The 27,885-nt window shown below is 36.8% G+C and overlaps 1 protein-coding gene across 2 annotated transcripts in view; it reads left to right on the forward strand.

Moving 5' to 3' along the window:
* The window catches only part of UHRF2 (ubiquitin like with PHD and ring finger domains 2), a 92,874-nt gene that overhangs the window by 54,100 nt on the left and 10,889 nt on the right, over positions 1-27,885 (forward strand). For both annotated transcript variants that reach the window (XM_065046076.1, XM_065046077.1), the window contains exons 5-9: positions 4,976-5,085; positions 9,976-10,162; positions 14,078-14,201; positions 14,593-14,700; positions 19,802-19,906. In XM_065046076.1, coding sequence (XP_064902148.1) covers positions 4,976-5,085; positions 9,976-10,162; positions 14,078-14,201; positions 14,593-14,700; positions 19,802-19,906 — 634 coding nt within the window. The remainder of the gene's footprint in view (positions 1-4,975; positions 5,086-9,975; positions 10,163-14,077; positions 14,202-14,592; positions 14,701-19,801; positions 19,907-27,885) is intronic.

Here is a 27,885-nt window from a genome sequence, read left to right on the forward strand (position 1 = left end):
GAAGATTCAGGTGAAGGTTTCTATCTGGCTGTGTCTAATCTATCTAAAAGGACCGCTTGTATTAGGAATTCTGTTGTAGTGAGGGGTCTGGCTCTGTTTTGGGATTTAATTTCTTTAAAGGATTTAGTGTACCTACATGGCCATAAATGCAGTCTCATTTACTATGCATGGCATATAAACCAAGATATTTTTTTTTTATCTCACTTCTGGTATGCTAAGGTAAAGAAATGAAGAAAGGTCGTATTTCTTGTGTATATTTGAGCAATATAGCCAAAATTTTATTAGATAATTATAATTTTAAAGACAGATCCTGTGTAGCTTGATCATTATTACAGCTATTATATGTGTAATTTGGCAGAAGAATTAGTCTTTTAAGAGGAACTAGCTGAGCGAGGATTTTTAGCTTTAGTAAGGGATACGCAGCCATTTGTTGGAACATACAAGCTTTGTAAAGATACTTGATAGTATTTGCTTGCTCCTTATGTTAAACATGTCAGAAAATAAAATGTTTTCTCTGGTTCAAATACTAAATGTTTTTTAGGAAAAACAGTTTGAAAGTTACTTTCTGAGTGCTCTTATCCCAACGCAAAAATACTGAAGAGACCCAAAAGAGAAGGAATTTCTACCATGACCCAATATGTGATACAGAAGTGATTAATTCTGTCTATTTTATCAGTTCCATCTAGATATGGGAATAATATTACTTATGTCAGTAGCATTGCAGTGCTATGAGAGAAAAACATACTCATATAAATTGTTACCTCTGCACAAATGATTTTTTTTTTTTCATTTTTAGAGTTCTGTGTTTGCTAGTATTAATTAGGGGAGTTGTTTTATTTAACTATATTTTTTAAAAGTATGTTGTGTTTCGACACTTTGAGGTTGCAGTAATATACGCATGATGTTTTTGTGATAAAGTTAATGAAAATCCAAGCAAAATCCAATCCATGAAAATCCAATCCAGAAAAAACTGCTTGCTGTGGTGTCTTTTGATACACTAATACCATTGAACCAGTTTTTATAAATCTTTTCATGGTATCTTTCAATGATATGATAACCAGTGTAGTCACAAGTCATTTTAATATTTTAAATTGGCACCAGTAGAATTTACTCCTAATGGATATTCTACTGAGCTCAGGTTTGGCTTGTTTCCCGAAGATACAGATAGTAGTAACACAAGCGTCTGTACATTTGTGAGTACAGCTTTATGGTATTTTACCACCTTCCTTCTTGTCTGAAGGCTGTATGTAGAGTATCACATGTGATGAAAAGCTTTTTTCTTTAAATTTCTGGAGAAAATGGAGTAAAAAAAGGGTAAATTAAAGTAAAACAGTTCTAAACAACAAACCAATGTAGAGAGAGGGGGAAACATTGCAAGTTTATCCTAGATGCGCTGTTGCTGCTACTAGGGATGGCATATTTAGAGGTGAAACCATGCACACGTTGAAGATTTGCAAGGTGCGAAAACTGAAGAAAAGTGCACTCTGCAAATATTTTGAAATTTGTCTGAAATGTACTGGAATTTGAGAATATCTCTGTATCCCATGACTTTTGTAAAGTCATATTTGTAGCTGCTACACTCACTGTGTTGTTTCTTGAGAAGATTTTAACTTATTTAATAAATTATGCTTCACATTGTCTGTAGATGCACATGTAGTTGCATGCTTACTAGTATCCAACATATTATTCAACTTCTATCGCTATTTTGACTTTTCCATATATATCTGCCTAATGTTTAAGATGAGCTTGTTTGTTTTTAATCTTTTGCTTTGTAAGCATATAGATATGCAAACCAATACATGTATTTTTATATTAATACAAAACTTCATGTTACGTAGGTGAACTAAGGCATAATTTTATACTTTGGTTTTAAAATAGACTCATTAATTTTGAGTTATGTTAGATAAAAGTCCTAGAAGAATCAAGCTGGATAGGCAGGCAAGTAGTGATATAGCTACGGAAGGTCCTAACATAAGTAGGTTTATAGCATTAGAGAGTGTCAGGACATTTGTTTTGATTTGGTTTTCACTTTAAGTAGTCTAGAACTAACAAAAAGTGTAGGGGAGTTAAGAAAAGACTCTCCAAGGTTCAGAAGATAATTGGGGAAATGATACTTTGAGAAGCTCAGTCTGTATTTGTTTGTTTGGTTTTCCTGCCAGAGGTTACATTTACAGTTTGTCTTCTCTGTATTTGCATGTATAGTATCTTTATAACTGAATTAATGGCTAGGTATTGTAGATAATTCAAAGTGTCTTTGCATGCTACTGCAGAAGAGAGGAGCTTCCACTCGCCTTCCCTGCGGGGTTGTACTGGTCCTCATAGTCCTTCTAGAGATGGGTAGTTATTCCTGGGAGTACTGTTCTATCTGTTCCAGTGACAATTTTCTAGTTAAATAGTTAACTTTAAACCAAACCTGGAAATTTTGCCTCAAGTAGAGCTGCAGATACAGTAACAGCTGTAGGAATTCAGGTGCTGTAGCCATTCACAGACTGGAAGTATCTCCATAACCCTAGGTTGTCAGAGGAATACTTGGCCATAACAGAAGCTGGCATCTCGCGTTCCAGTGTGGGTGGTTGGACCACATGGTCTCATCCAGACTGAGGTGCAGTAAATCGGACATCCTGTGTTTACTGCATTCTATGGAAATTTAAGTAAATCTGAGGGGTGTTAACCCACAATGGGCAGAACTGCTTTTAAGTAATGCCCCCTAGTGTGTAGTTGAAGATGATCATGAATACATGATATTCCAGCAAAACAAGCAGTTCTCTATTTGATGAGTGTATTTGGATTGATGTATCATTTTGTATGTTCTGTTGAAACATCCCAAATCTTTGAAATTTGCTAACATTTAGTGTTTATGCATATGACCAACAACAGGGAATGTTTTCCCTCCAAAAACTTCAAGGAAGAAAAAGGGTCAAAATATATACAGGTGCCAAAGTGAGCAGGTGTTGGTGCACTTAAAAGACAATTATAGTGAATCAAGACTCTCGGAGTCCTCTCAGGTCCATTTCTGTGGAGACAAACAATGCAGTGCTCATGGCCACCAGAAAGTATTTGTTTACCTCTGGGTTTTTCCCTGACTTAGTCTTTTTATGCCTCAATTAAGTCAGCATGTGGCAGAGTCCACGAACTGGGGTCAGGACAGGAGAACTGGTGGGAGCAGAGGGGGAGCAGTGGATCTCAGACTGAAGACTCGTGTTTCTGGAGCTGTTCTGTTATTGCAGTTATCCTTATTTAATATGGACCTAATATCTTTTTTCCCTACCTGATTCAGACATATTCTCAGGCCTTTCTACACTCTAAATATTTGAAAGAAACAGCATTTTAACATACTGGTGGTCTTCACCTGGAAAATATTCTCCAGTGCAGAAACATTTAATTATTATCTTCACAGTTATTAATTGTCGTTATTTCCCTGCTCCTGGAGAAACACCTGTAACGGTGCAGTGTACTTCTGCTTTGCTTAGCAGAATCCTGCACAACTTCAAATACTGAACAGTAACCAGTACAGTCGTTTGTTTTATCATTTGTAATAAAGCATTCAAAAACTGTATATTCTTCACTGTATCCTAACTTGGACTTAGGCTGGCTGTGTGCTGCTACTTGTCTATTATGTCCAGCACATATGTTGTCTATATAGGAAAGAAGAAAAAATCTTTCATTTCTTGTGTTGCAGGATGCACACTGGATATTTTAACTACAAGCATCACAGTCTTGGTAAAATGTTAAACTTTATAATCTTAATAATTCAAGCTACGGTATTTGTGGTCTGTGTTAATTTAGTTGCTTGTGTAGTTTTGGATTTAAAAACACTTTTCTAGAATCGAATCAGGGACTGCAGCAGTACAACAGAATTAGAGCAAATTTCGAAGAGAAGTTCAACAAATCCAAATCTCCTTCAGATTTTTTTTTTAATGACTCGGTGTCACCCTGCAAAAAATACATCTCTCCAGCTAGTAAATTTCTTTCTTGTGTGAAACTGCTCAGTTCTGAAATCAGTAATTACAAATGTGATTCAGTGAACTATGTTCAGTAATTAAAACCTCCAGTATGTGTTATACTGAAAATCCCTACTGAGTTCTAGGTTAGGTAGTAAATTGAAAATGGGAGAACAGGCAGTTGACAAAAGCACAGTATCATCCCAAGGAGGAAGGAAAAGGGGGTGTTTCAAAGTGTTGGTATTTTTATGACCTTTTCTTTTTAGATACATTTATATTTGAATTAGAATTTTAGCAAATACAAAGAGATTATAATAGGAAGAGGTGAAAACCTTTACTCTACATTTAGTATTTCCTAATCCTTCTCTAGAAGGCTTTCAGCATTAATGTTGTGGACTCATGGCATATTTGTTCCTCATGACTGAGATATGGGGAATAATGGGGAAACCTGACATTAACAGGGCCACTCACAGTATATAATTAAATATTGCATGTGTCTTTGCAGGATCAAGTTTTCAGTTTCCAAAACATTTAAGAGGTCATAGCAGGGCTTTTCAAGATTTCTATTGCTTTTTTTTTTTAATCTAGGGGTTCCAATAGAGTCTATTATTGTGTCTTGCAAGTTATGTTTCTGGTTCATTTCTGACACTATACTTTTAAAATAATGTTTGATATGCTGTATTTGAGAAGATATGATTTTATCTGGTCTGCTGTGTTTGGCCAACAAAAGATTGTGAGGTTTTAGAAGCAGAATTACAAAGTTATGGATGGCTGTCAATAAGGACATACTCAGCTGGCAGGTTATCTGAGAGTAATGGAGTAGTCTTTTTTATGCACATTGTAAATATGTATTTTGGTTTTCTGATTAGTTATAGTACTAGACTGAATTTTGTGTGTGAATTGAAATGAAGTATCCTGTTAGTGATGAAAAAAGATGCTAGTTACCTTTATCTCATTGCTTAGGATTCATAAAGTACAGAATCTAGGTCTCAGGAACTAAGTTGAATGTACTTTTTATTCTTTTTGTTTTTCAGAGGCCCAGAAGACACAATAAATGATTGTAAAATCCTTTTTATAGAGGAAATGTACAAGATTGAAAAGCCAGGAGCTTATCCATTGACATTTGGGGATGGAGATTTCAAAAGTATGCTTTTTTAAATTATTTGAATAGAAGTACAAATTGAATGATGTTTCTGTAAAAAAATAAAAGGATCAGCATACGGAGGTAATAATAATTGTTTTGTGCGTTCAGGAAAGTAATAACATAGAGTCATTTTTAGGTTTCTAAAAGTATGTTTACTGTAAGGTGGCTCTATTGACATATTCATAAACCAATAACATCTTAATGCTATCAATCATAAGTAGGGAAAAAGGGGAACAGCTAATAATATTCTAAGTAAACTGTGCAGAATGAATTCTTAGTCTCAGTTAAGTTCCTAGACAGGTGTCCAAGTCACCAAAACTGCGATTGCAATTGATATGTCATTTAAACTTCAAATAATGTAATAAATGCCAAAGATAGAATCAGTCTCTAATGATGCACTTTAGCCCTGTCGTTAAGTCAGAATTTTAAAAACATAAGGAACGTTGTGCCAAAGCTGCTCATAACATGGAAAAAAAAGGAATAAGTAATGTTTGAATTATTATTTGGCCCTGCATGACTTTGTAAAAATCAACTATGCCATACCTCCTCATCCTTCCAGCAACTACAGGAATGGAGTTAGTAGTGGCTCATCTAAGAGGCAGTGTGACATTTTAGCCAAAGTTTAAAAATATATTAAAGTTAGGAGTGGTAAGTTTTTCTGGTAGGAAACCTTCATAACTAAATGTAACACAGAAATGTAATCTTTAAAACTGTAAACCGGAAACTTAATTGATCTGTCACCTTAGCCTTATTTCTTTTTCCAGAGGCAAACTTTTTCACTACACTGCCCTTTTAATTTCGTTCATGTAGTTCTGTCTTTTTCTGTAAGCTGGCTTGTTGTTCACTTATTCACGGTGCACATCAGCTGAGCTGTGTGCTGTAAGCAGTATGCCCTTTACTGCTCTACTGTACTTACATCCCTATTTGTATTTTGTTTTTAAAATTTTAAAATATATATACATATCTTTATAAATACAGACACTTTGGCTTGTTTGTATGCTATGAAAAGCTGCAGACTTTTGTTGTAATAACAGCAGATGAAATTCAAATAATTAATTTGCCTTAAATACACTGTGAGATTGTTGTAAGTACAATCAGAAAATGCATTGGCTGTATTTCTGTCTATGTTACATTATTGTCCATGTCCTTTCCAAAACATAGAATACCTACTTTATTTCTCTGCTAGACAATTGTTTCCAATGTAGGTGACTTCTGCAGAGAAATTGGTATTCCTTGATCATGGCCATATGTTAATTATGTTTTGTATCTGTAAATGAGATAAAGTGTATGACCTGTCAGTGTATGTTTAGCAGTTACACTTTAAAATAAGGTAGCTATTTCCAAATTATTTAGTTGATATCTAAATTCTGCAGCCCAGGAAAAGAGCAGGAACAATTACAAAATTATATTAGAAAATCAATAAACTAATAAGCAACATACTTGTAAATAAGTTTCTAATATTTATATGCAAAATGAAAGTAAGACCCAGCCTCAACATATGTTACTTCATCAGAATCCAGATTTGTGCTATGAATATGAGAGACGTCTTCTTGCAAAAGAAGATAATATGAAATAATGTATGCGACTAATATCTACAGTGTCGGTAGGGGTGAACAGACCTGTCTTTGTGTGAACAATAACACAAATATAATCAGTGTGTTTTATTTACAACATGGTTAAAGCAGAAATATGAACAATTAAAGTAATGTAATGAAAATGATGGCTTATATTTTGTTTGTATATTGAAGAAAGTTGAAAACTACAGGTATTGTTTAACTGAACTAAAACATGTAGAGCTTTTTTGCTTTTTTTTCTCTTAAAAAATTACTAACTTTTGACCTAGGAAAAATGGTTTGTAACCAAAACTGGCAAATTTCATAGGCTTAAACAACCTGTGGTGGTAAGAGCTACCGAAAAATATGCAGTTTCTTTTTGCCTGTTATTTATTGGATTATGTACACTACTGAGTTTCTTTAGGAAGTGCTCAGTCATCACTTTTAAAATTATTTGAAGTGGATACCAGTTATCTGGGGTTTCTTCAGTCTGTCTTGACTTGAATTGATGGTGGCATTGTGAACAGACTATAGTTTTGCCTTGCTGTGCTGGAAATTCCACGGATTTTTTCATCAGCATTCGTAATGTTTCTCTTCTCTTCAAATGAACCCTGGGAGAGAAGTCTTAAACTAGAAGATTACTTCCATTTGGATAGCATGCAGATAAGTCTAGGCTTTGGTAGAAACCCTATACTGAGAGATTTTGGCTTTCTTTTTAAGTTTTTCTGACCTTTATGTTTGAGGCTTTGTTGAATAACCACTGCTGGTGGCCTTACACATTTGCTCCTCGTGTTTTGCAGTCAGAATATCTGGCTAGAACTTCTGTTTGTAGCTGGTAATTTTCCATCATCAGTGGTTCTGCTTTTATGTTCTTCAGCTTTTATGTTTTTTCTCCTAAAAATATATTAAAGTGCTGTGTTCTAGCACTACTTATGATATAATGGTTTGAATTTGAAGGGACATTTACAGAACATGTCATCCTACCCCCTGCCATGGGCAGGAGCATCTCTTGCTAGATCAGGTGGCTCAAAGCCATATCCAACCTGACTTTTTATGCTTCCAGGTATGGAGCATCTACAACTTCTCTGGGCAACTTGTTCCACTGTCTCATCACCCTCATAATAAAAAATTATTCCTTATATCCAATCTAAATCTATCCTCTTTCAGTTTAAAACTGTTGCTCCTTGTCCTGTCACTATGGGCCCTGTTAAAAAGTCTGTCCCCATCTTTCTTATAGTCCCCCTTTAAGTACTGAAAGGCCACAGTGAGGTCTCCATGGAGCCTTCTCCAGGCTGAACAACCCCAGCTCTCTCAGGCTTTCCTCATAGCAGAGCTGTTCCAGCCCTCTGAACATTTTCATTGCCCTTCTCTGGGCCCTCTCCAACAGCTTCATGTCTTTCTTGTACTGAGGACTCCAGACCTGGACACAGGACTCCAGGTGGGGACTCATCATAGCAGAGTGGAGGGACCGAATAACCTCCTTTGACCTGCTGGCCACACTTATTTTTATGCAGTCCAGGATACAGTTGGCTTTCTGGGCTGCCAGTGACATTGCTGGGCTTTATCCAATTTTTTAACCATGAGTGTCCCTACATCTTTCTCTGCAGGGCTGCTCTCAATTCCTTCATCCCCCAGCCTGTATGATATTGGGGATTGTCCTGTGCAGAACCTTTCACTTGGCCTTGTTGAACGTCATGAGGATCACATGGGCCCACTTCTCAAGCTTGTACAGGTCCCTCTGGATGGCATCCCTTTCCACTGGTGTTATCAACTGCACCACTCATCTTTGTCATCCAGAAACTTGCTGAGGGTGTACTCAATCCCACTATCTATGTTGCTGATGAAAGTATTAAAGGGTCCCAGTATGGACCCTTGAGAGACACCACTCCTTAATGGTTTCACTTGGTCATCGAACCATTGGAAGTGGACCATCTGCCCTTTGGATGCCGCCTTCCAACAAATTCCTTATCCATCTAATAGTTCATCCATCAAACCTGTATCTCTCCAGCTTAGCAGTAAGAATGTCATGAAGGACCAAATCAACGGCTTTACTCAAGTCCAGGAAAATGATGTCTGTAGTTCTTCCCTTGTCCACTGATGCTGTTACTCTATTGTAGAGGGCCACTAGATCAGTCAGGCATTATGTGCCTGTGGTGAAGCCATGTTAACTGTCTTTAGTCACCTCCCTGTCTTCCATATGCTTTGACATGTCCTCCAGGAGTCTCTGTTCTGTGATCTCACTGGGCACTGAACTGATCCTGACTCGTCAGTAATTCCCAGGGTCCTACTTTTACCTTTTTTTAAAAAGGGTGCAATATTCCTTTTTCTTCAGTCACTGGGGGCTTTCCATGACTGCCATGACTTTTCAGACATAGGAGAGTAGCTTAGTAACTACGTCAGCCAATTTGCTCAGAACCCTGGCATACATCTCGTTGCGTCCCATGGACTTTTGTAAGTTCAGTTTTCTCAAGTGTTTTTGAATTTGACCTTCTACAATGACAGGGACTTCATTCTGCTGGTCCCTGCCTTGAAGTTCAAGAACTTCAAGAGATGTGGGAAGATTACCAGTGTGTGAATAGCAATGAAAACTGAGGCAAAAAAAGTTGTTGAGTAGCTCAGTCATTTCCATGTTGCTTGTCACTAGTTTTTTCTCATTTATCGGGGGAGAGTGCATTTTCTTTAATCTTCCTTTTCTGACCAACATACATGTAGAAGCCATTCTTACTTTTCTTTGCATCCCTTGATGAATTCAGCCCCAACTGTACCTTAGCTTTCCTGATCCCAAATTTCAAGCGAGTTGAAACAGAAAGTTAGTGTTTCATTGTGTGAAAATTAAACTGCTGATGTGAAATAGCTGGTGATTTGGGGTGGTCCGTGGTGTCAGACTACTTATTCTTCTATTCAACTGTAGATTTAATTTAAGGGGAAGAGAGCTGTTTCAAATCATAGTTCATCTTCATTTGACTTTTACCAGTTACCTAACAGGAATTTCTTCATGGCTGTGTTTAAGAAGACTCCAACCAGAGATTGTGCAAGGCATGGAGATTCTGCAGGTGGCATGTTTGGGACAGGAGGGGAGAAACTAAGAGAAGCTGCTGATTAGTGATTTTCTTTACTGTTTATTTATATAGCAAAAGGAATCCTGTTAGCCTAGATAGCCAAGTTCCTCATTGTAAAAAAACAAGAAACAAACCCAAACGAACAGCAACAACAAAACCCAAAACTAAGACATTTTCAAGAGGGCGGTGTTCATGTGCAGAAATAACTTTTTCCTGTAGATACAGTAGTGCACTTTTCTGAAATACATTGCATTTGACTTTTTCTTTATTTTTGACAGGAAAAAGTGGCCCTGAATGCAAGCACTGTAGGGCTGATCCAGATAAAGAGTGCCGGTTTTGTTCCTGTTATTTGTGTGGTGGAAAACAGGATGCTCACATGCAACTCCTGTGTGATGAATGTAATATGGCTTATCATATATACTGCCTGAACCCCCCCTTAAGCAAGATACCAGAAGATGAGGACTGGTAAATATACAGGGATGATTTACTTATCTATATTGCCATTCTATACAAGGTATCTCTTTGTTATCTGCATCTCAAGAGAGACAATACTGAGGATTTTTTAAAAATTTCTGCTGTGTTTTTCATCCATCTAATTAATATAAACCTCATGTTTTCTGTCAAGGTAATTCTTTTAAATCATTCATAAAGGATTAGTAGTAAGCTTTATTGACCATTATGGAGTTAAAAACCAGGATGTTCATTTTATTCGTTGTGATCATTATGATCCTCTGTGACATTATCTGATTTGATTGTGTTTATGAACACTGGTTGCTCCCCTTTTCACATTGTTCAAGCTTCACTGCTTGAACAATTCTCTTACCTTTACCCTTGTCTTTCCCTTCATCCTCTGTCCTTGTTGCTGCTGTCGTACCCTTCTTGTATCTTCATGTTGTCTCTACTCCATTCATTTCTCCTGCTGTGGAAGAACCACCACCTTGCTGCTCTTCATTTCTACTGTCCCTAGTTCTGCCAGTGGGAAAACCAAGCTAGCTGGCATTGTTAAATCAAGATAATTGTATTTTGAAGTAAATTTGCACGGACCCATTAGCAGCCCATTAAGTTGTCTTGGGCTCTGTACCATTTTTCATCTTTATTATCTATCTAAAATTTACACCGTTTATATTTATCACCTGCCTGTGATTTACACGTGATGCTAATCCTTTATAAATTATTAATAAATAGAACTTTATTCTAATGAAGTTTTCCATTACATAGACATTGATACATGTCTAAGATGTCTTATGGATAAATTTTATAGACTTTGTGATTCAATTCTGTGAAACTGTATACTTCAAATGAAAAGTGCTTTGGAAATTCTGACATTCTCTGGAAATAAATAACTCAGTCTCCTATTCCATAGTGGATCCCATAGTAGGTTTGTGTATTTGTCAGTGCTTATGGTCTGCGTGTTTTCTGGAGCATTTTGTTTTTTTCTGAATTCTGTATTTATGCCACTGTGTGATTTAGCGATTGAGGCCATTAACATTGATAGGTGTTTCTCAGTCCGTACATTTGGCCACAGAGGGGTAATGTTGTTGGAAGCTGATTTTTTCCCATGACATTTTTGCATGGCAAAGAGTTGTATTCACTGTTTTTGGAGGAGCTGCTGGCTTGAAATGCTATCTAAAACATATTTTCACTGCCTACTAGAAGTATGTATTAGTCATTGGAACTAAATATGAGATTTATTTGAATATTGTGTATGTTCCTTCCATTTCTTGTATATGGAGAATGATTACAGGTTTTATTCAGCAGTGTTTATTACACAGCATATTAGTCTGAACTATCCCCAAATTTTGTACTGTGGAGGTAGACTGGTCTTCTGTGCGTGACATCTTCTCGCTTCCCACTAATTGTCAACATAAGTTAGTTGATGCCATGTGTTGGAAAGCATTGTCAACATACAAGTGGTTTATTACTGACTGCAGTCCATAAGCAGCATTCTTACCTGGTTTCACTCGACCTTTTTTATATAGCAGCTGAGAAGTTATTTTTTCACTTCATTCAGAATATTCAATGAGACCATCTGTCTGGAATTAGACATCTGTTCAGTCCATCCATCCTTCAGTTGGCTCTTACTCTCAGAACTAGCAACAGTAAAGTCCCCTCTGTTTTCCAGTACTAGGCACAGGAAAGTTTCTGATAAATAACATCTATATGCCTTAAGTCAGTGACTCTCTCCCACAAAACCCCCAAATCCTGAGTTCTACACTGAAAACAATTTATTCTCGCTTGTTTTTCTATGCCCTCAAATACACAGGTTTGATAGGCAAGTCAGGATACTGATACTGAAATTCACCATCCTCAGTATCTCCTTGATTTAGCTAGTGTGCTAAGATTATTTGGGCCTGCTGGGCGCTTCAAATGTTTTTTCGGATCAGCTATTAGTGTTCTGGTCTTCACTGGCATCCATTATTTTCAAAAGCTTCTTATGAAACATTATTTTGAGTTACCCTACTTCTGTTTCAGAGCACTACAGACGAAGTTTGAAGAATAGAAACTTTTTCAAAGTCTTCCGACTCAGATCTCCCTACCCTCTTCCAATAATATCACTGTAACTGCACTGCATATGTGCCCAGGACTGTTTTCCTCCCTATAGAAGATTCAGTCCTCTCTAGACAACCACACAAGAATTAAACTGACTGACAACATGGTCTTTAGAGTCCCTCAGGTCATATGTTAAGTGCACTTTTAGACCCTTCTGCTTATATTTCTGGCCAAAAAACTTAGGAATTTCTACAAGCATTAGAAGTTTAATTAATATAATATCTTGAAAAATGGATGTTGAACTTTTTAACTTATTTTGTTTACTGTGTAACAATATGAGCCTTAAGATTTATTCATATAAGTAGATATCTGCATCTATCTATGGAGTCACGGGGTGGGAGAGGTACTGTTATGGAGCCAGCTTGTGACAGTTAATTTTGGGATACTTAGTGATGCCAGTCCTGCGCAGTCTTAATGCTTGGTTGTATGTGGAAGGAGTGCAGTTGCACGAGGCAAAGCAGTGTCTTCTACCAAAATGGAGGTCTATGTTCTCCATTTTTTTTTTTGCATATAAGCCAAGAGTCATGGCTGTCTGATCCTTAATTCTTGGCATACTTTGTTTGGCTTAGAAGTGGAAAAATTTCCATCTAGTATTTTTATTATCTAAACTTTGGCAAACTCTGCAGTCATTAAGCCAGCAGTTTGGAAAAGGATGATAAGTTTCTCTTGTGGAGATGAAGCCACTCTATATGCCAAATAGTATTTAATATTCCATACAAAACTCAGTTTAAAAAATAAGGCAATATGGTTATCTTATGAAAAAGCAGGGAATGCTGTAATTAATTCACCTTGTCATTTTGCATTATGTCATATTCCTTCTTTTAATTGATCATTAAATACTCTCATTTTCAAACAACTGTAATATCATTCCGTATCTTAGTGTTAGGCAATTTCAGCATCTTATATAATGTTTAACTTCTTTGTATCTGCATTGCTTCATTCTCTTAATGGTTCAACACCTTTATTGATATAGTGAAATCTGTTCCTGTGGACATTAATCATTAATTCTTCTATTTGTATCCACATACAAAGTTAATTAATTAATTAATCTAAACCAGTAGTAGTAATATAGTGGTAGTTAGTGTAGCTCAGGCTTCCTGCACTAGTGGCATATGGGCCAAACCCAACCCACGGGTGCCAAAAACGTGAACAGTTGCCTTTGCATTGGAATTCCTGGAACAAAAATTTTATTAGAAGAAGGATCAGTGTACTCCATTTCTCCTTCTGCTGTAGTCACTGTGTACTAGTTATCTGCCACTTTCTTACCAGAATGGCTTTGTGTTAGCTGGAGTGAGTCTCAGCACGATATTCCAAGTGGCTTCCATGTTGTGGGTAGGAAGAGTGAGTGTGTGTATGTGAGTGTCTACAGAGATTATGTGGTACCTTGGCTCTGTTTCACACTCAGCTGTCTGCAGTTAAATTCATTGCACTAGAAGCAAAAAGTAAGGCTAGAGTGGGCAGGACGTAGAAACAAACCATGAGTACTGGTAGGTAATCTCAGCTATCTTCTCCGTTACATGATCTAAATGAAAGAGAGAATACAGGAGACATGGGGACCTCTCACGTACCATGTGAGAAAGAATAGTTAAATGTTTTGCCTCCAGCACTCTACCTTCAAAAATATTGAAATGCCCTTTTTTAAAGTATTTATCAGTATTTGTTATGTTGGTTTCATTTTTTTAAGCCATAGCCTTCAGCTGCTTAAGACTGGTGTATGTTTGCTAGCTTGAAGTACTCAGTCAAGTTAAACAAATTGACACTATTTTGGCTACAAGAAATGTATTGCCATTATTTTGAAGTAATTGAGAATTTACTAAAACCTTTTTTTAGGTATTGTCCTTCCTGCAAAAATGATTCTAATGAAGTTGTAAAGGCTGGAGAAAAGCTCAAACAGAGTAAAAAGAAAGCAAAGATGCCATCTGCCAGTACTGAAAGCCAGAGAGACTGGGGCAAGGTAGAGTGTATTTTAGAAATAGCTGTTGCTCTGATTGTTCATGTATGTGCTACATCTATAATTCCAGCTATCTATGCACTGCACAGAATTCAGTACTGGGCTGCACAGACCATAAGACAATGTTTAATCCTGCCCACTATCTACTGGCAGTTAAAGCAGTGGAAGAATTATTAAAGTGACTAGAGGTAAAAACAAACAAAAAAACCCAACCCCCAATCCCTCCTCCAAAACAATATACACATATTACTTAATTAACATTCCTCTTAACAATTGTTAACCTATTTTAAAACATGTATTTGTTATAAAGATCGGATTTCTTGATACCTGCATTAAATTTGCAAGTAGTCTTCAATATTATGATATTAATTCATTTTATCTGATGCATTTTTAGGGTATGGCCTGTGTTGGTCGCACTAAGGAATGCACTATTGTTCCTTCAAATCATTATGGACCTATACCTGGTGTTCCTGTTGGGACAACCTGGAAATTCAGAGTTCAGGTATGTTGTTTCAGTATCATTTGTAGTTGAAATAACTAAGAATAACAATGAATGAGTTGGGCACTAAAATGAATTTGCAGTGACAGTGGCCATTTTTGCTAGGACTAAATAGAGCAAATACATTATGATTCTAATATTGGAAGTGATGTCGATAGTAGTGAAAGTTGAAGTATACTGATTTTACAATACAACTTAGTAAGAAGTCTGTTGTCTTTAGGATAAACAAGTTTCACATGTTAAAATTCTAAGTGGGTTACTTAGTGAATAGACTCAAGTATTTCTGAAGTGTACTTCACATGAACTGATTATCCGACTTCAGAGATGTAGACTGCAGATTCTGAAAACGTCAGATGATGTAAATCGATTTTTTTGGTTGTATGGACGTCCGAATCTTCTTTTAGGCTGATGAGCAGCTCAAACCAGTGTAAGCCTGTAGTACTACTGAAATCAGCCATCGATTCAGCCTTTGCTGATTCTTGCACTGTCTCATTTTCTGTTGCAAATATTTCTTTGGCTCTGTGGTAAATTAGATTGCTTAAAAAACTGGCAGAAAAATAATCCCATCTGGGGTAGGAGGGGAGTTAATTTTCCCAGTCCATTTCTCATTTTGATTATATAAGCACAGACGGGCAAGAAAAACCAAAGCAGGGAGAATGGGACAGCTTCATTTTGTGCCAGTACTGATTTTTTGTGATTTCAAAGTGTCCAGCAAACTTACTTCCTTTCCCCCTAGCCTTATCTGATGGCACTGGTTTGTTTGTGGTGTTGTTTTGGTTTTGTTTTTCTTGTGGGTTTTTGTTTGGTTGTGGTTTTGTTGTTGTTGATTTTAGCTGAGGAAATGCATACTTCTTTATTTTCAAAACCAGTTAATTCTTTGTCCCTTGCATGTGTAAAGGATTGTAATTGAATGTTCTCCATCTGAGCTGGGCTAGATGACCTCCAGAGGTCCCTTCCAACCCTAACTATTCTGTAATACTGTGATAAGGCAGAAGAATGGAAACAGGACTTTTAAAACTTGTTAAAGAGGGGCAAGTCATGATTCAAAAGCCTCTTCTGATTTGTTTTCTGTACTTCTCATTACCTCATTTGTCATGAGAAGAAAACAGGTGTTTTGTTATTCAGTTGGTGGAAGAGAACACTTAGCAGTCAATTTTCATCTAATCGTAGTGTCTTCCAGTACTGTGTGAAGAATTCTGGATTTGGAAGGCCATGCAAATTTTAAGGCTGATATGGTTAGCAGTAGATATTTTCTCCTTAACAACAGTTTTCAGTTTCTTTCCTTGGTAGAAATCACAATGAAGCAGTTGAAACCTTAACTCGTTCTTTAAATCCTTTCTTATCTTGATGTCCATTGTCAACACCATCACCAATACAAGCCATAGATTAAACAAATTCAATTTCTAATGTAAAAATCACACTGATCATCATACCAGTGATTTTATAGAAAATTACTTGCCTAAAAGGATATTTTGTTGACTTCTGTCTTTGAAGAATTATTTTTGGTGGAAGGAATTAAAATAAATATTTATGTTTTTCTTGCTTTCCAGATTAGGTCTCACAGTAAGAGACTTATGCAAACTCAAAATCTCAATCTCATCTTTTATTTTCCCTGTTTCAACAGTAATTGAAATTATTAGTTCACTTTTTTGTTAGGAATTCCATTGATAACACAAAAGCTAATAGTTTTCAGATCTTTGTAGTGCTGGTAGGAAAAAGGAATAGAGTGTTGCTTAAGCAGAGAATGCTAATTTTTATATATGTATATGTAGACTAGACATCAAAAGGAAGTTACCTTTTCTGCATCATTATTTAATTTTGTGTACAAATGAAATACTTTGTCCTTTTTTATTGTTAGGATTGAAATGTTATCTACATAGAAATTTAAACTTTGTTTTTGTTTGCCATATGACTGGTCTTTTGTCAGGGAAATCAGATTGTCTCAGCAAACCTATGACAATTTAGAGACTAGTTTATTTCTGGTTTGTGTAGTTTTTTATGACACGAACTCTCTTTTCTCTAGAAGGAAATTAGCTAAGTATTGCTTCTGGAGAGAGCATCTTTAGCATTACTTACCAGAGTTCATTTTTTGGGGTGAATCACGTACCAGAAACCTAAATATAATTGATAAAACCTGGAAATGAAAGAAGGGAGGGAAGAATGAATGAAAGGTTGTTTGATACAGCAGGAAAGATGAGTTCAATAGTAGGGCCTTTTTATTCAGCATACTCATAAATGATCTGGGAAAACAGACAAATAGCTGATAAAGTTTGGTGAGAGTGCTAAGTTGTGGATAGTAAACATGGGATGGGGAACAGTTCTAACACTCTAATTTGTATTGGGCTTTCAGCTACTTATTCGTCTTGTTATTATTTAGGAAAGAGTTCTTCTAATAGCTGATTTTGAAATTATGTCATCTTAGTTAACCTATAGTGATCAAAAAATAAAGTGTTACATTATTGTGAAGGGAACGGTCAGGAAAATTAAATATGTTCCTATGAACAACAACCAGAATGATTAAAGGAATGGAATGGTTTCCATTCAACTGTGAGACTTTTCATTCTGGAAGAAAGTTGAACACATTGCAGTGTAGATGGCTGTAATATGATGTACAGTATGAAAAAAAGTTATCAGGAGACGATATACATACTTCTGTAGTGCAAAAAGGGATCATCAGAAATAAAAAGGTCAGCTGCCCACTTAAAAATGAACAAAAATAGTACTAGCACATATGACAAGTGGTACTACTGTGAACTCTTTTCTCCTTTGGATACCATGGATCCAAAAGCTTCAGGTAGTTTAGGAACCTCAAACAGCTGGATGCTGAAAAATAGTGCCAGGGAGTACCATGTCCTTGCATGGTTTTCATACTGTGCACAGCTGTTTATCGTTAGAGACAGTGTTTTGGGGCAGCTGGACCTTTGAACTGATGTATTTTCACAGTATCACAGTATGTTTGGGATTGGAAGGGACCTCAAAAGATCATCCATTCCAATCCCCCTGCTGGAGCAGGAACGCCTAGGTGAGGTCGCACAGGAACATGTCCAGGTGGGTTTTGAATGTCTCCAGAGAAGGAGACTCCACAACCTCCCTGGGCAGCCTGTTCCAGTGCTCTGTCACCATCACTGAGAAGAAGTTTCTTCTCAAATTTAAGTGGAACCTCTTGTGTTCCAGCTTGATCCCATTACCCCTTGTCCTATGATTGTTTGCCACCGAGAAGAGCCTGGCTCCATCCTCATGGCACTCACCCTTTATATATTTATAAGCATTAATAAGGTTCCCCCTCAGTCTCCTCTTCTCCAAACTAAAGAGACCCAGCTCCCTCAGCCTTTCTTCACAAGGGAGGTGCTCCACTCCCTTAATCATCTTCGTTGCCCTACACTGGACCCTCTCCAGCAGTTCCTTGTCCTTCTTGAACTGAGGGGCCCAGAACTGGACACAATATTCCAGATGGGGTCTCACCAGGGCGGAGTAGTGGGGAAGGAGGACATCTCTCGATCTACTAACCAACCCCCTTCTAATACACCCCAGGATGCCATTGGCCTTCCTGGTCACAAGGGCACAGTGCTGGCTCATGGTCATCCTGTTGTCCACCAGGACCCCCAGGTCCCTTTCCCTTACACTGCTCTCTAATATGTAATTTCCCAACCTATACTGGAACCTGGGGTTGTTCCTGCCCAGATGCAGGACTCTACACTTTTCCTTGTTAAATTTCATTAGGTTATTCCCCGCCCAACTCTCCAGCCTGTCCAGGTCCCGCTGGATGGCAGCACAGCCTTCTGGTGTGTCAGCCACTCCTCCCAGCTTGGTGTCATCAGCAAACTTGCTGATAGTACACTCAATTCCCTCATCCAAATCGTTAATGAATATATTGAATAATATTGGCCCCACTACTGACCCCTGAGGCACTGCACTAGATACTGGCCTCCAACTAGACTCCGCACCATTGCCTACCACTCTCTGGCTTCTCTCCTTAAGCCAGTTTGCAACCCACCTCACTACTCTATTGTCTACACCACACCTCCTCAACTTAGCTGTGAGGATTTTGAAAGTACAAGACTATAGCAGAAGAATGTATACTTTAGTGGAAGTTGCTTGAAAGTGAAGGTTGGGAAAAGGCATGGGAGAGGCAGAATGGGAAAAATTGTCCAAGTCAAGGTCTGAAGGAAGATATGAAGGGAGGAAGAAGGATCCTAAGTGTTTTGCTGCTTGTGAACCTTCTTTTTATCGACTGTATTTTTAGCATCTCATATTGAGAAAATATGTAATTTAACATGTAGCCTCTTTTACTAAGAAAGTTGTGGTATAGTGATGTGTTTGGTTTTTGGTTGGGTTTTTTTTGTGGTTTTTGTTTGGTTTGTTGTGGTTTGGGGGTGTGTGTGTTTGTTTCATTTTTTCTAATAGTTTGAAACAAGGAACATAGAAATGGTTGTTAAATAAATTTTTGTGTGAGTGATGTTCCAGCAGACTTCAGTGGTTTTACCAGCTTATGGTGCAGCTGCAGCTCTCAGATGGTCTGGATGCAGCTTGGTTGCACATTCATTGCAAGGGAGTTAGTCCTGGTTGGAGAACCAGCTTACAATCCATATGCTGTTGCAATGGCTTCTTCTGTTTCCTTAGGTCGTCTTTTAATATTCCCCTGAGTTGGTCACACTTACAGTATGTTACCTTAATAGTACCTGTCATCATGATCTTTACAAGGGTAACCGTGATCTTCCTTTGTTAAGAACTGTGAAATACTACCAAACTGGCATATCTCCATCTGCTTTGGATTGTTCTAAATTACTGTGGGAGTGGAGTATAGCAGTCAGTACAGTCTTAAATACTTATTGTGGAGATTTTTCCCAAAGAAGAAGGTATACCTTTACATCTTCCAGTGTCACTACTGTCCTACATCAACCTTCCATTTTCAGGGTGTCCTTACTTTTGGCTTTTCTTCCTTAAAAACCAGTTGCATTCTCACCTTTAATGACAGTTGTACATTAACTATTTACACACACTCGCTTATACAATATTTTAAGCAGGAAGTTGATTGATAAAATTTATTGTAATGGCTGGTTGTTTAAAAAAAAAATGCTAGAAAGTGGCTTTTTTCTGTTGCCAGGTGAGCGAAGCAGGTGTTCACAGACCACATGTGGGTGGAATCCATGGACGCAGTAATGATGGAGCTTATTCACTTGTATTAGCTGGAGGATTTGAAGATGAAGTGGTACGTCATTTATGCAAGAAATGGTTTTGCTGTTCTGATGTATGAATGTTTATAAAGATAAGAGTTGTGTTTGTTGTTGATCCTAAAATTCATGCGTACACAAATGTGATTGTGAAAAAAAAATACCACTGCTGGTAACAAACTGAATAATTTTTAGTGTTTTGGTGAGAAATAGGTAAGCAAGTCTTTCTTAAAGAATGCTTATGCTTGTGCTTATGCCCAAGAAAAATATGTCAATTACAGCTGACTTTTACATTGTTTAGGGTAGTTAAATTTCAGCATGCTTTTGGAGTCTAAATTTATTATTATTTAAAATCTGATTATGTAATTATATGCAAATAGTATGCTTTATGCTCTGCTTTGGTGATGATTTTTGTTGCTTTCAAGACAGATAGATGCCTCTTTGGGTTTGTTGTGTTTCTAAATATGTGAAGAAAGAATAAAAGGTACATGTTACTTGATTCACTGAAGTTCTGAAGGTTCTTGACTCCTACTTATGAGCACTTTCAGGACTTTTAAGGAAAGTCTATGCATCTTGTATTATGATCCCCAAAGGTGCTGGAAAAGAAATCTGCTTTGATGTTAATGTCTGAGTAGAGCAACGAAAGCAATTATGCTGCTAAACAAAACAGTAATGGTGTCTGACTTTCATCTCATGATGTTGAGCAACACTTACTTATGAATAGATTACTGTTCTCTGCAATTAAATGATGTTTACACAGCGTACATCCCTTCCTGCAGTTCTGTTCCATCAGGTGGGATTTTGAATCATGCATCAGGTGAAGAATAAAGCAGTAAGCTATCTGGGTTTCTTTAAAATATACATAGCTGTTAATCACAAGGAAAAAGGAAGTAGAGAAGGAAATAAGCATCTGAAATAGCATCAGAATGTAATGTACTCTTTGCCAACAGCACCTACCAACTGCTGCTGCTGCTGCAGAGTCTTGCCGCTGAAGGAGTCTGTGTCTCTTTTTGAACAAGTCACACAAGGAGGTACTTGGTGTTGGGATACATTGCTGCATCCTTAGAGTCAACTCCAACTCAAGATTGGGACCCTTAGCCAGTGATCTTAAGAACACTGTTGTTCAGTAGTTGCACCTGCTATGTTGGGATGCTGCAAACTCCTTTTCTAGATTTTGGTGGTGATACTGATAGCCCCTTATTTATGCTGCTGGAAGTATTCAATTCAAAATATTTAATAAACTTAATTAGATTCTTTGCATGTCTTTTTCAGTTTGCCTAAGTGATGTTGTGATCCTGTGTTTTTTGTGGACATCTGAATACTGTCATAGTCTAGATGGCATATATAATTTTGAGGAGGCACAGCTGGAGAGAAATATTGCAGAAGATAGCATAAAAGACTCTATGAATGTCAGCTTTCTTGTGATTCTCTAAACTAAGAATACAGGGAGATTTTTTTTTCCAGGTGCATTTTTGGAATTAGATTTTTTTTCAGTTCCTTTTTCATATACCGAATTTTATTTCCCATTTTACTTCCATTTTCTCTGTTTTTGGGAAAGGTTGAAATTAAACTCCTCTAAGAATATCCACAGAAAAATCAAATTCTGTCCTTAAATGTGTCCTGAGTGCAGTATTTTATTACACAAATGAAACTTTTAAATAAAAACGAAGATTAAATCCTCTGCTCACATCTAGTCACTTTTTTATATGAGAACACAGCAAGAAAGGTGACTCTTAATTGAATTGCAGTGGTATGACTTAGGTACTTGTGTGCACATTTTTACAAAATTGAGAAATTAATATAGTTGGAAGACTCTTTTACTGTACATTTATAAGCTTTATTCACTATTTATGCACACTGCTGACATGTGACACCTTAATGCTCTTCTTGTGGATTTAAATTACCAGTTCACTATTGGGGTAAAATAATTGCAAAAATATATTGCACGAAGTAGGATTCACTGTCTAGCTTTCAGATCATGCCATTTTTGTGCTATGCCTTTGGAAACTTAAGAGTCCTGCAGACCCAGACTTGTCTGGAACTGTGCTCAAGTTGAGCAGTTTGGGATGTATTGGAGTGCTCTGTAATGACAAGTTCTTTCAGTAAAGAATCTGCTCTCAAGATTGAGAAGGGGTACAGTCATAGTTTACAAAATGAGCATTGAGTGAAATTGTTTTGCACATGAAGCCTGACCTCATTCTTAATTACATGCATATAAAATGTTGGCACATCGTTCTCTCTCTTGAATTTTAGTGGCACGTTACATCGCTTACCTATTTAAGACACAGTATTACAATAGTTAGCTTTATAGTCTTGAATGAGTTAATATTGCTGATCTCTTTATCTTGTTCTTGACAGTAACCATAACAGGAACATTAGCTGAAGAAACTTTCAGGAATTTAAAATCTAAGAATTATTTCAGAATACACTTAACATTTAAAAATGAGGTATTGGACTTTAACAATGATTAGGCAATCACAGTGTTCATTATAAAAGTATTTTGACTTGTCTGTTAATCAAATCAGGTAGCTGAAGAAATGTCACGTTTGTTTTTGAAAAATTGCCCTCTCTTTTGTTTGGTGTTTTTATGTATCAGGGTTAGAATTGCTCTTTATTTTCAAAATTTCAAGATCCATGTTTCTGCTGGGTTGATGTAGTGTTGAAAAGATTGTAAATTAATTGTATGCTGTACTTAGTTTAATCTGAACGCATATTGTTTCTTCTTCAAGTGCTTTTGCATGTAAGATCACACTGGAAATTTCTGAACTGAGATTCAGAATCTATTGTAGAATAGTATGTGCTGTGACCGTTCACATTCTCTTATAAAAGACTCTGAAAGTACAGAAGAGAATAGTGTCTGTAAAGACTCAAAAGGGACCCCAGGCAAATATACTGGTTGCTTAGGTTTGTTGATTATTTTACATCAAACCCATTCAGTGCCTGGAACATAGCATACACAAACCACGTCGTGAAATGACTTGATGTCCATTTTAAATGTTCTGTGTCTGCTTTAATCTTGTGTTTGGGTAATGAGTTCCAAGGTGTCAGTACAAGTGTTGTTCCACTTGTTTGAAACAGTCAAATTGCAACGAAGTAGTAATTATAATAGCTCACTAGATTTGCCTGAGCCCTGTGATGAGGATATAGCATTTCAGAATCTCTGCCTAGTGTGCATTGTGCAGTGAAATAACTTGATCACTTCCACCAGTGCCAAAGGTGCAGAGCCAGTACTGTAGTGAATTGCATCCTTAAATGGCTTTAAATCCAGATCAAGTGGCAATAGGAGCCTCGTGTCTGAGTCACTGTCTTACATCCAAAGACCATGATGACTAACCCTTTACCTAGATGAGTACGTATGACCTCCTGCTTCATCACCCAGCTTGCTGGGTATACCTGAGTCCTCTGAATCCACTGTGAGCCCCGATACAAAAAAGATGTAGTATCCTGTGTAAATTTTCTGAATTATAATTCCATGCTATGTTATCAAGGGAGCAGGTTCTCTTAGATTGTTCCACCTGTTTTATAGAACTGAGAATCCAACATAGCAAGTCCATTACAGCCGTTATGCCGAGAGTCTTTCTACTGTGAGTCACCGTTTTTGAGTATGTAGCTGAAAACCTGAAACTTGTTTTCAGAAGCCCCACTGCTTTGGGACCTGCTTGGAGCTCCAATGTAATGTGGAAAAAAAAAAAAAAAAATATATATATATATACACACTACATATATATGTAGTATATATATGTAGTGTATATATATATATAGTATCTCACTGTACAGTAGCTACCAAATATCTTCCTTTCCACTCAGATGTGTTATTTGTCCACTCTTGTAGCCTCCAATACAAAGGACATAATTTACATTCGCAGGGCAGTAGCTTTAATACTTAATACTTTACTTTAATACTTTCTTCCCAGTGTTTCAGATTGCAGGACAGCTCCTATTCTGCAAGTCTCCTCTCCATTTTTTTCTGTTATTCCATAGTGTTAGCTTTCAGTCCATACAAAATGCTGATTAATACTAAAAAATACCTTTCTTGCATTATTTTCTGAAATTAGTCTCCTCTGTACCTGCATTATATTCAGAACTAACTTTGTGTTCTGAAAAGCCTTACGTTGTTGCAAAGATGCTTTCTGTACTTTACTGCTAGTACTACATCTGTCAAAGCAGTCTTGCCTGCCTGTTTGCCAGCTTCTTTCATAATGGGATGTGGTATCTGTGTCTATACCACTCCTATCTGTGCTTTTCCAAAGTTAATTTGCAGGACTTTGCACATCTGTTGTTTCTAAGGCATTGAGGAACTCATTAACACAATGATAAAGCAGATTAAAAAGTAGAAATTAGTATTGACGGTGCTTATCAATGTGCCATTTAACTTTAGGTTTTTTCATGTTTTCCAGGAAACATGATGTTTGGAATACTGCCTTAGTGTCAAGGACATAGGCTTTGGTTTCCGTTTGTGATTGCCTAACACACTGAGATAATTTTTTTCTGAAATTCATACCTTTTTCAAGAGATGTTAATCATGTTAGTGCTATACGTGGAGTATCATCAATCTACTCCCTTAGTTCTGAAGGATCAGCATAATTATACTAATCTTTGTTGTGTCAAACCATTAATTACTTGCTGGACTTCATAGATATTTCACATGAACACTTCTAAAAATTAATTCTTATCATATTAACAATTTATTTAAGTACAGAAAATAAAAGATGGATGGAAGTAGCAAATTCTAATTATATGTACAGAGACAAATGAATGTCAAAGTAAGTGCATGTCTTTGAGACAGGCAAGATTTTCCTTGCTTTATCTAGGATTATATTAGGCTAATGAAATTACACATACAGGTTGCAGGAATTTGTTCCCTCAGAAGAACAGTCAATCAGCAATGTCCAACAGATCGCCAAAGATAATTATAATTAAAAAGTGTTGTCTCAAAAACCTGTTGTATCTCCTAAGTAATCTCCCACTACAGAAAAGGGTCTTTGACCTGAAAAGACTTTCTGTGTATTGAATCTTTAGTGAACCTGTTTTCAAGTCAGAACTGATTTTTAACAGAGCGGACGATCAGGTAGTCTGAATTTATTACATGATAATGTTTAATTTAAAGGTCTAGAAATGCATAATTTTGGCCCCAAACACTGAAAGGAATAAGAGAACTCAAAGTGGTGCGCATACAGTAGTTGTCTATCACTTTCATTTGGGAGCTATTTTTCAAAATGTTGACATACTTCCATCACCATTTAGGCACCTTGGACTGTTGCCTGCTTTGAAGCTCTGTCTTCTTTTTCAGAGATCCAGATTGACTCGCACTAAAGGGTTAAACATTTAAATCGTGGTGGAATATGCCACAATACTCACACGTTCTTGCTGTCAAGCATGGTTGCAGGGATGACTCAGAAACAGCCATTATGATATATGCAAGCTCCGCACTTAATACAAGGGGTTTTTTATTGATTTATAAATGAAGTATGTAACTGAGCCCTTCCTTTTTAATCAGCACCTTTTATGCAGCACTAAAACACGAAATTATCAAAAAATAAATCAGACAATTGGGCAGATAGACCAATTCTGTCAGCACTTACGTGAATACAGAATTGTGAGACTTTAATGGAGACGAATGATGACATGATTCAGTTTCAGGTATCCCTACTACTAGGGAAAGAAAATCCTTTCAAATGTAATTATCGGATAGTTAATATTTGTCTTTGATTTAATGACTTCATTTTAAAGGGTTTAATGTTATTTTTATTTTGCTTTGTCATATTAATCAAAATCTTAGCCTTTATTAATCACGTTTCACTGAGGTGAAACTGATTAATTAAGGGGTTTATGAACGGATGAAATTTTGTGGTTTCTTTTATCAAAAAAGTCAGTAAGACTTTTTGTTTTTGTTCAGACTGAAGATTGTGCTTGTGTTCATAATAGTGTATTTTACTAGCTGATAAAAGCTATTTTTGTGTATATGTTGGGACCAAACTTTGAAATCTGAGCAAAATACTAGAGGTGTTAATGGAAAGAAAAAATAATTGAGAGACAGCTTGAGATAACTGTTACTCCAGTAACTTGAAGTAGTTAATGTTCCTGTCAGCTGCTGCACAAAAGAAACCTGTAGAAATGTGGTTAAATGCTTAGGTAGAATTCAAAATCTTACTTTGTCCATTCTGTGTTATCTGTTTGTTGGACTTAAAACTGATCATGTAACAACAGTGAAATAGTGGAGAATGCTTTAATACAACTGACATCTGCTTATGTCTGAGGCTGACTGGGTTATAGTACTAGACCTTCAGGCTTATCTTCTACTCAATATGAGGTACTGGGTCAATACTACTGTGGCTGAAGTCAGTTTGCTCTATAACATGATCAAACTTTACAAACAGGACAGTTAAGAAATAAATTTAGGGAGACAGTGTAAGGAAAGGAGACATACTGAAGGCATTAAGAGAATAACAAAGGTCTTACTAGCTGTTGAAGTAAAGTTTTGGTGCAAGGAAGTTGAATTAATCTGTGGAAAGCAGAAGAGAAATGGCAGTTACGTATTTTAAAGTAAGAAAATGAGGAAAAGGAAGGAAGAAGGAAGAGAAGGGAAAAACTGTGGCTGTTCAATAGCCTTTTTGACAGTTATTTTGTTTCTTAAGAATATACATCAATAATTCCTTTTGCCAAATGTTTTTTTTAATGGTTGAATACAGAATTTACAGCAGTATCAGTATTGTAAGCTCTATTTTCTGGTCCTCTTGAGAGAAAAAATAGCTTTCCATCTTTACCTGCCACATAAAAGCTATCAGTTAAACATTGTTATGGATAGTAGAAAGATCCTGCGTTGTCTCTAGATAGAACTCAAAGCTGTTGAGAAATTGTCTTAGTGAGTCATTACTCATCAAAAGATCCCAAATAGCAAGCTGTGTGGATATTCCTGGCATACTCCACTTCCAAAGTAAAAATACGATCACCATGATGGAAGTAGCATCTGTAGGTCTCCCATTAGGTCTCCAGACTACCAGTATCCCCATCTCACTTCTACGTGTCATGGGCGGTATTCATATTCACATTTTCTTTTCTCTAAGGACTCTCTGCATCACTTATTCTTGCCGTTCTAGATTTTCTGTATGAGCACTTATGTATTCTCCTGAACTTCCTTCCTCTCCTTGTTTAGCTCATGTCTTCATCCTGTCCAGATCTGTGCCCTGTATGGCAAGATCTCTGTCATTTTCTTCTCATTCTAGGAAATGTGTGTCTTTGTTCCCTGCCCCCTTTTTTTTTTTTTTTTTAAATGTATCTATGTGAAATAAGTGAGTGTAGTTCTTCTGAGTAGAGTGGAAATAAGCCTTCCTTATGCTGGGGAGTGTTAAAAGGTGCCAGCATCTTGTTAGTTGACCTGTAACAGTTATACTTCATAATTGTTCCATTTCTCCTCCATTTTTCTTTCCCTGGATTTCCAGTTTCCCCCAAATCCATATAGTTTTGGCTATTGATTCACAAAACACCTGGATAATAAAAGAGAAGGAAATTTAATTTAACAAGTGTGGAATCTGTTCAAGAGGTGAGCATGTATGCATAGGCCTTATATCCATGCTGTCCCTGCAAGCACAATGTCTTCTGATTGCCTCTGGTTAAAGAGTAGCACACAGAGAACCACTCAGTCTTTCTCTGAGCACATTGGGAGTTTGGTGTTCTTAGACCTTTTACATTTAACTCATTTTCTGTTGAAGTGTGTTCCAGCAAGTAATTATGAATACTGTTGCATTTTTGCCTTCTCACTTGAGGATTTTTTTGCTTAAGTCTATAGTGATTTGTCCTTGATTTACGTTTGTCTGTTATGCCAAAAAAAGTCTATTCAGTATTTTCTTCTCATGAGGATTGTTCTGTCTAGTTTAGTTGCTGACAAAAAAAAAGGTTGTCAAGAACCTGTCTTGTCTTGTAATAATTTTCTCCATTTTGCTTGTGTTTGTAGTGTTTGTGTCTTTACTCTATTTTTTAACATTATTATATATATATGTTATTTCAATATTTGTCTCCA

Source organism: Columba livia, chromosome Z, assembly GCF_036013475.1.
Source record: "Columba livia isolate bColLiv1 breed racing homer chromosome Z, bColLiv1.pat.W.v2, whole genome shotgun sequence".
NCBI lineage: Eukaryota > Metazoa > Chordata > Aves > Columbiformes > Columbidae > Columba > Columba livia.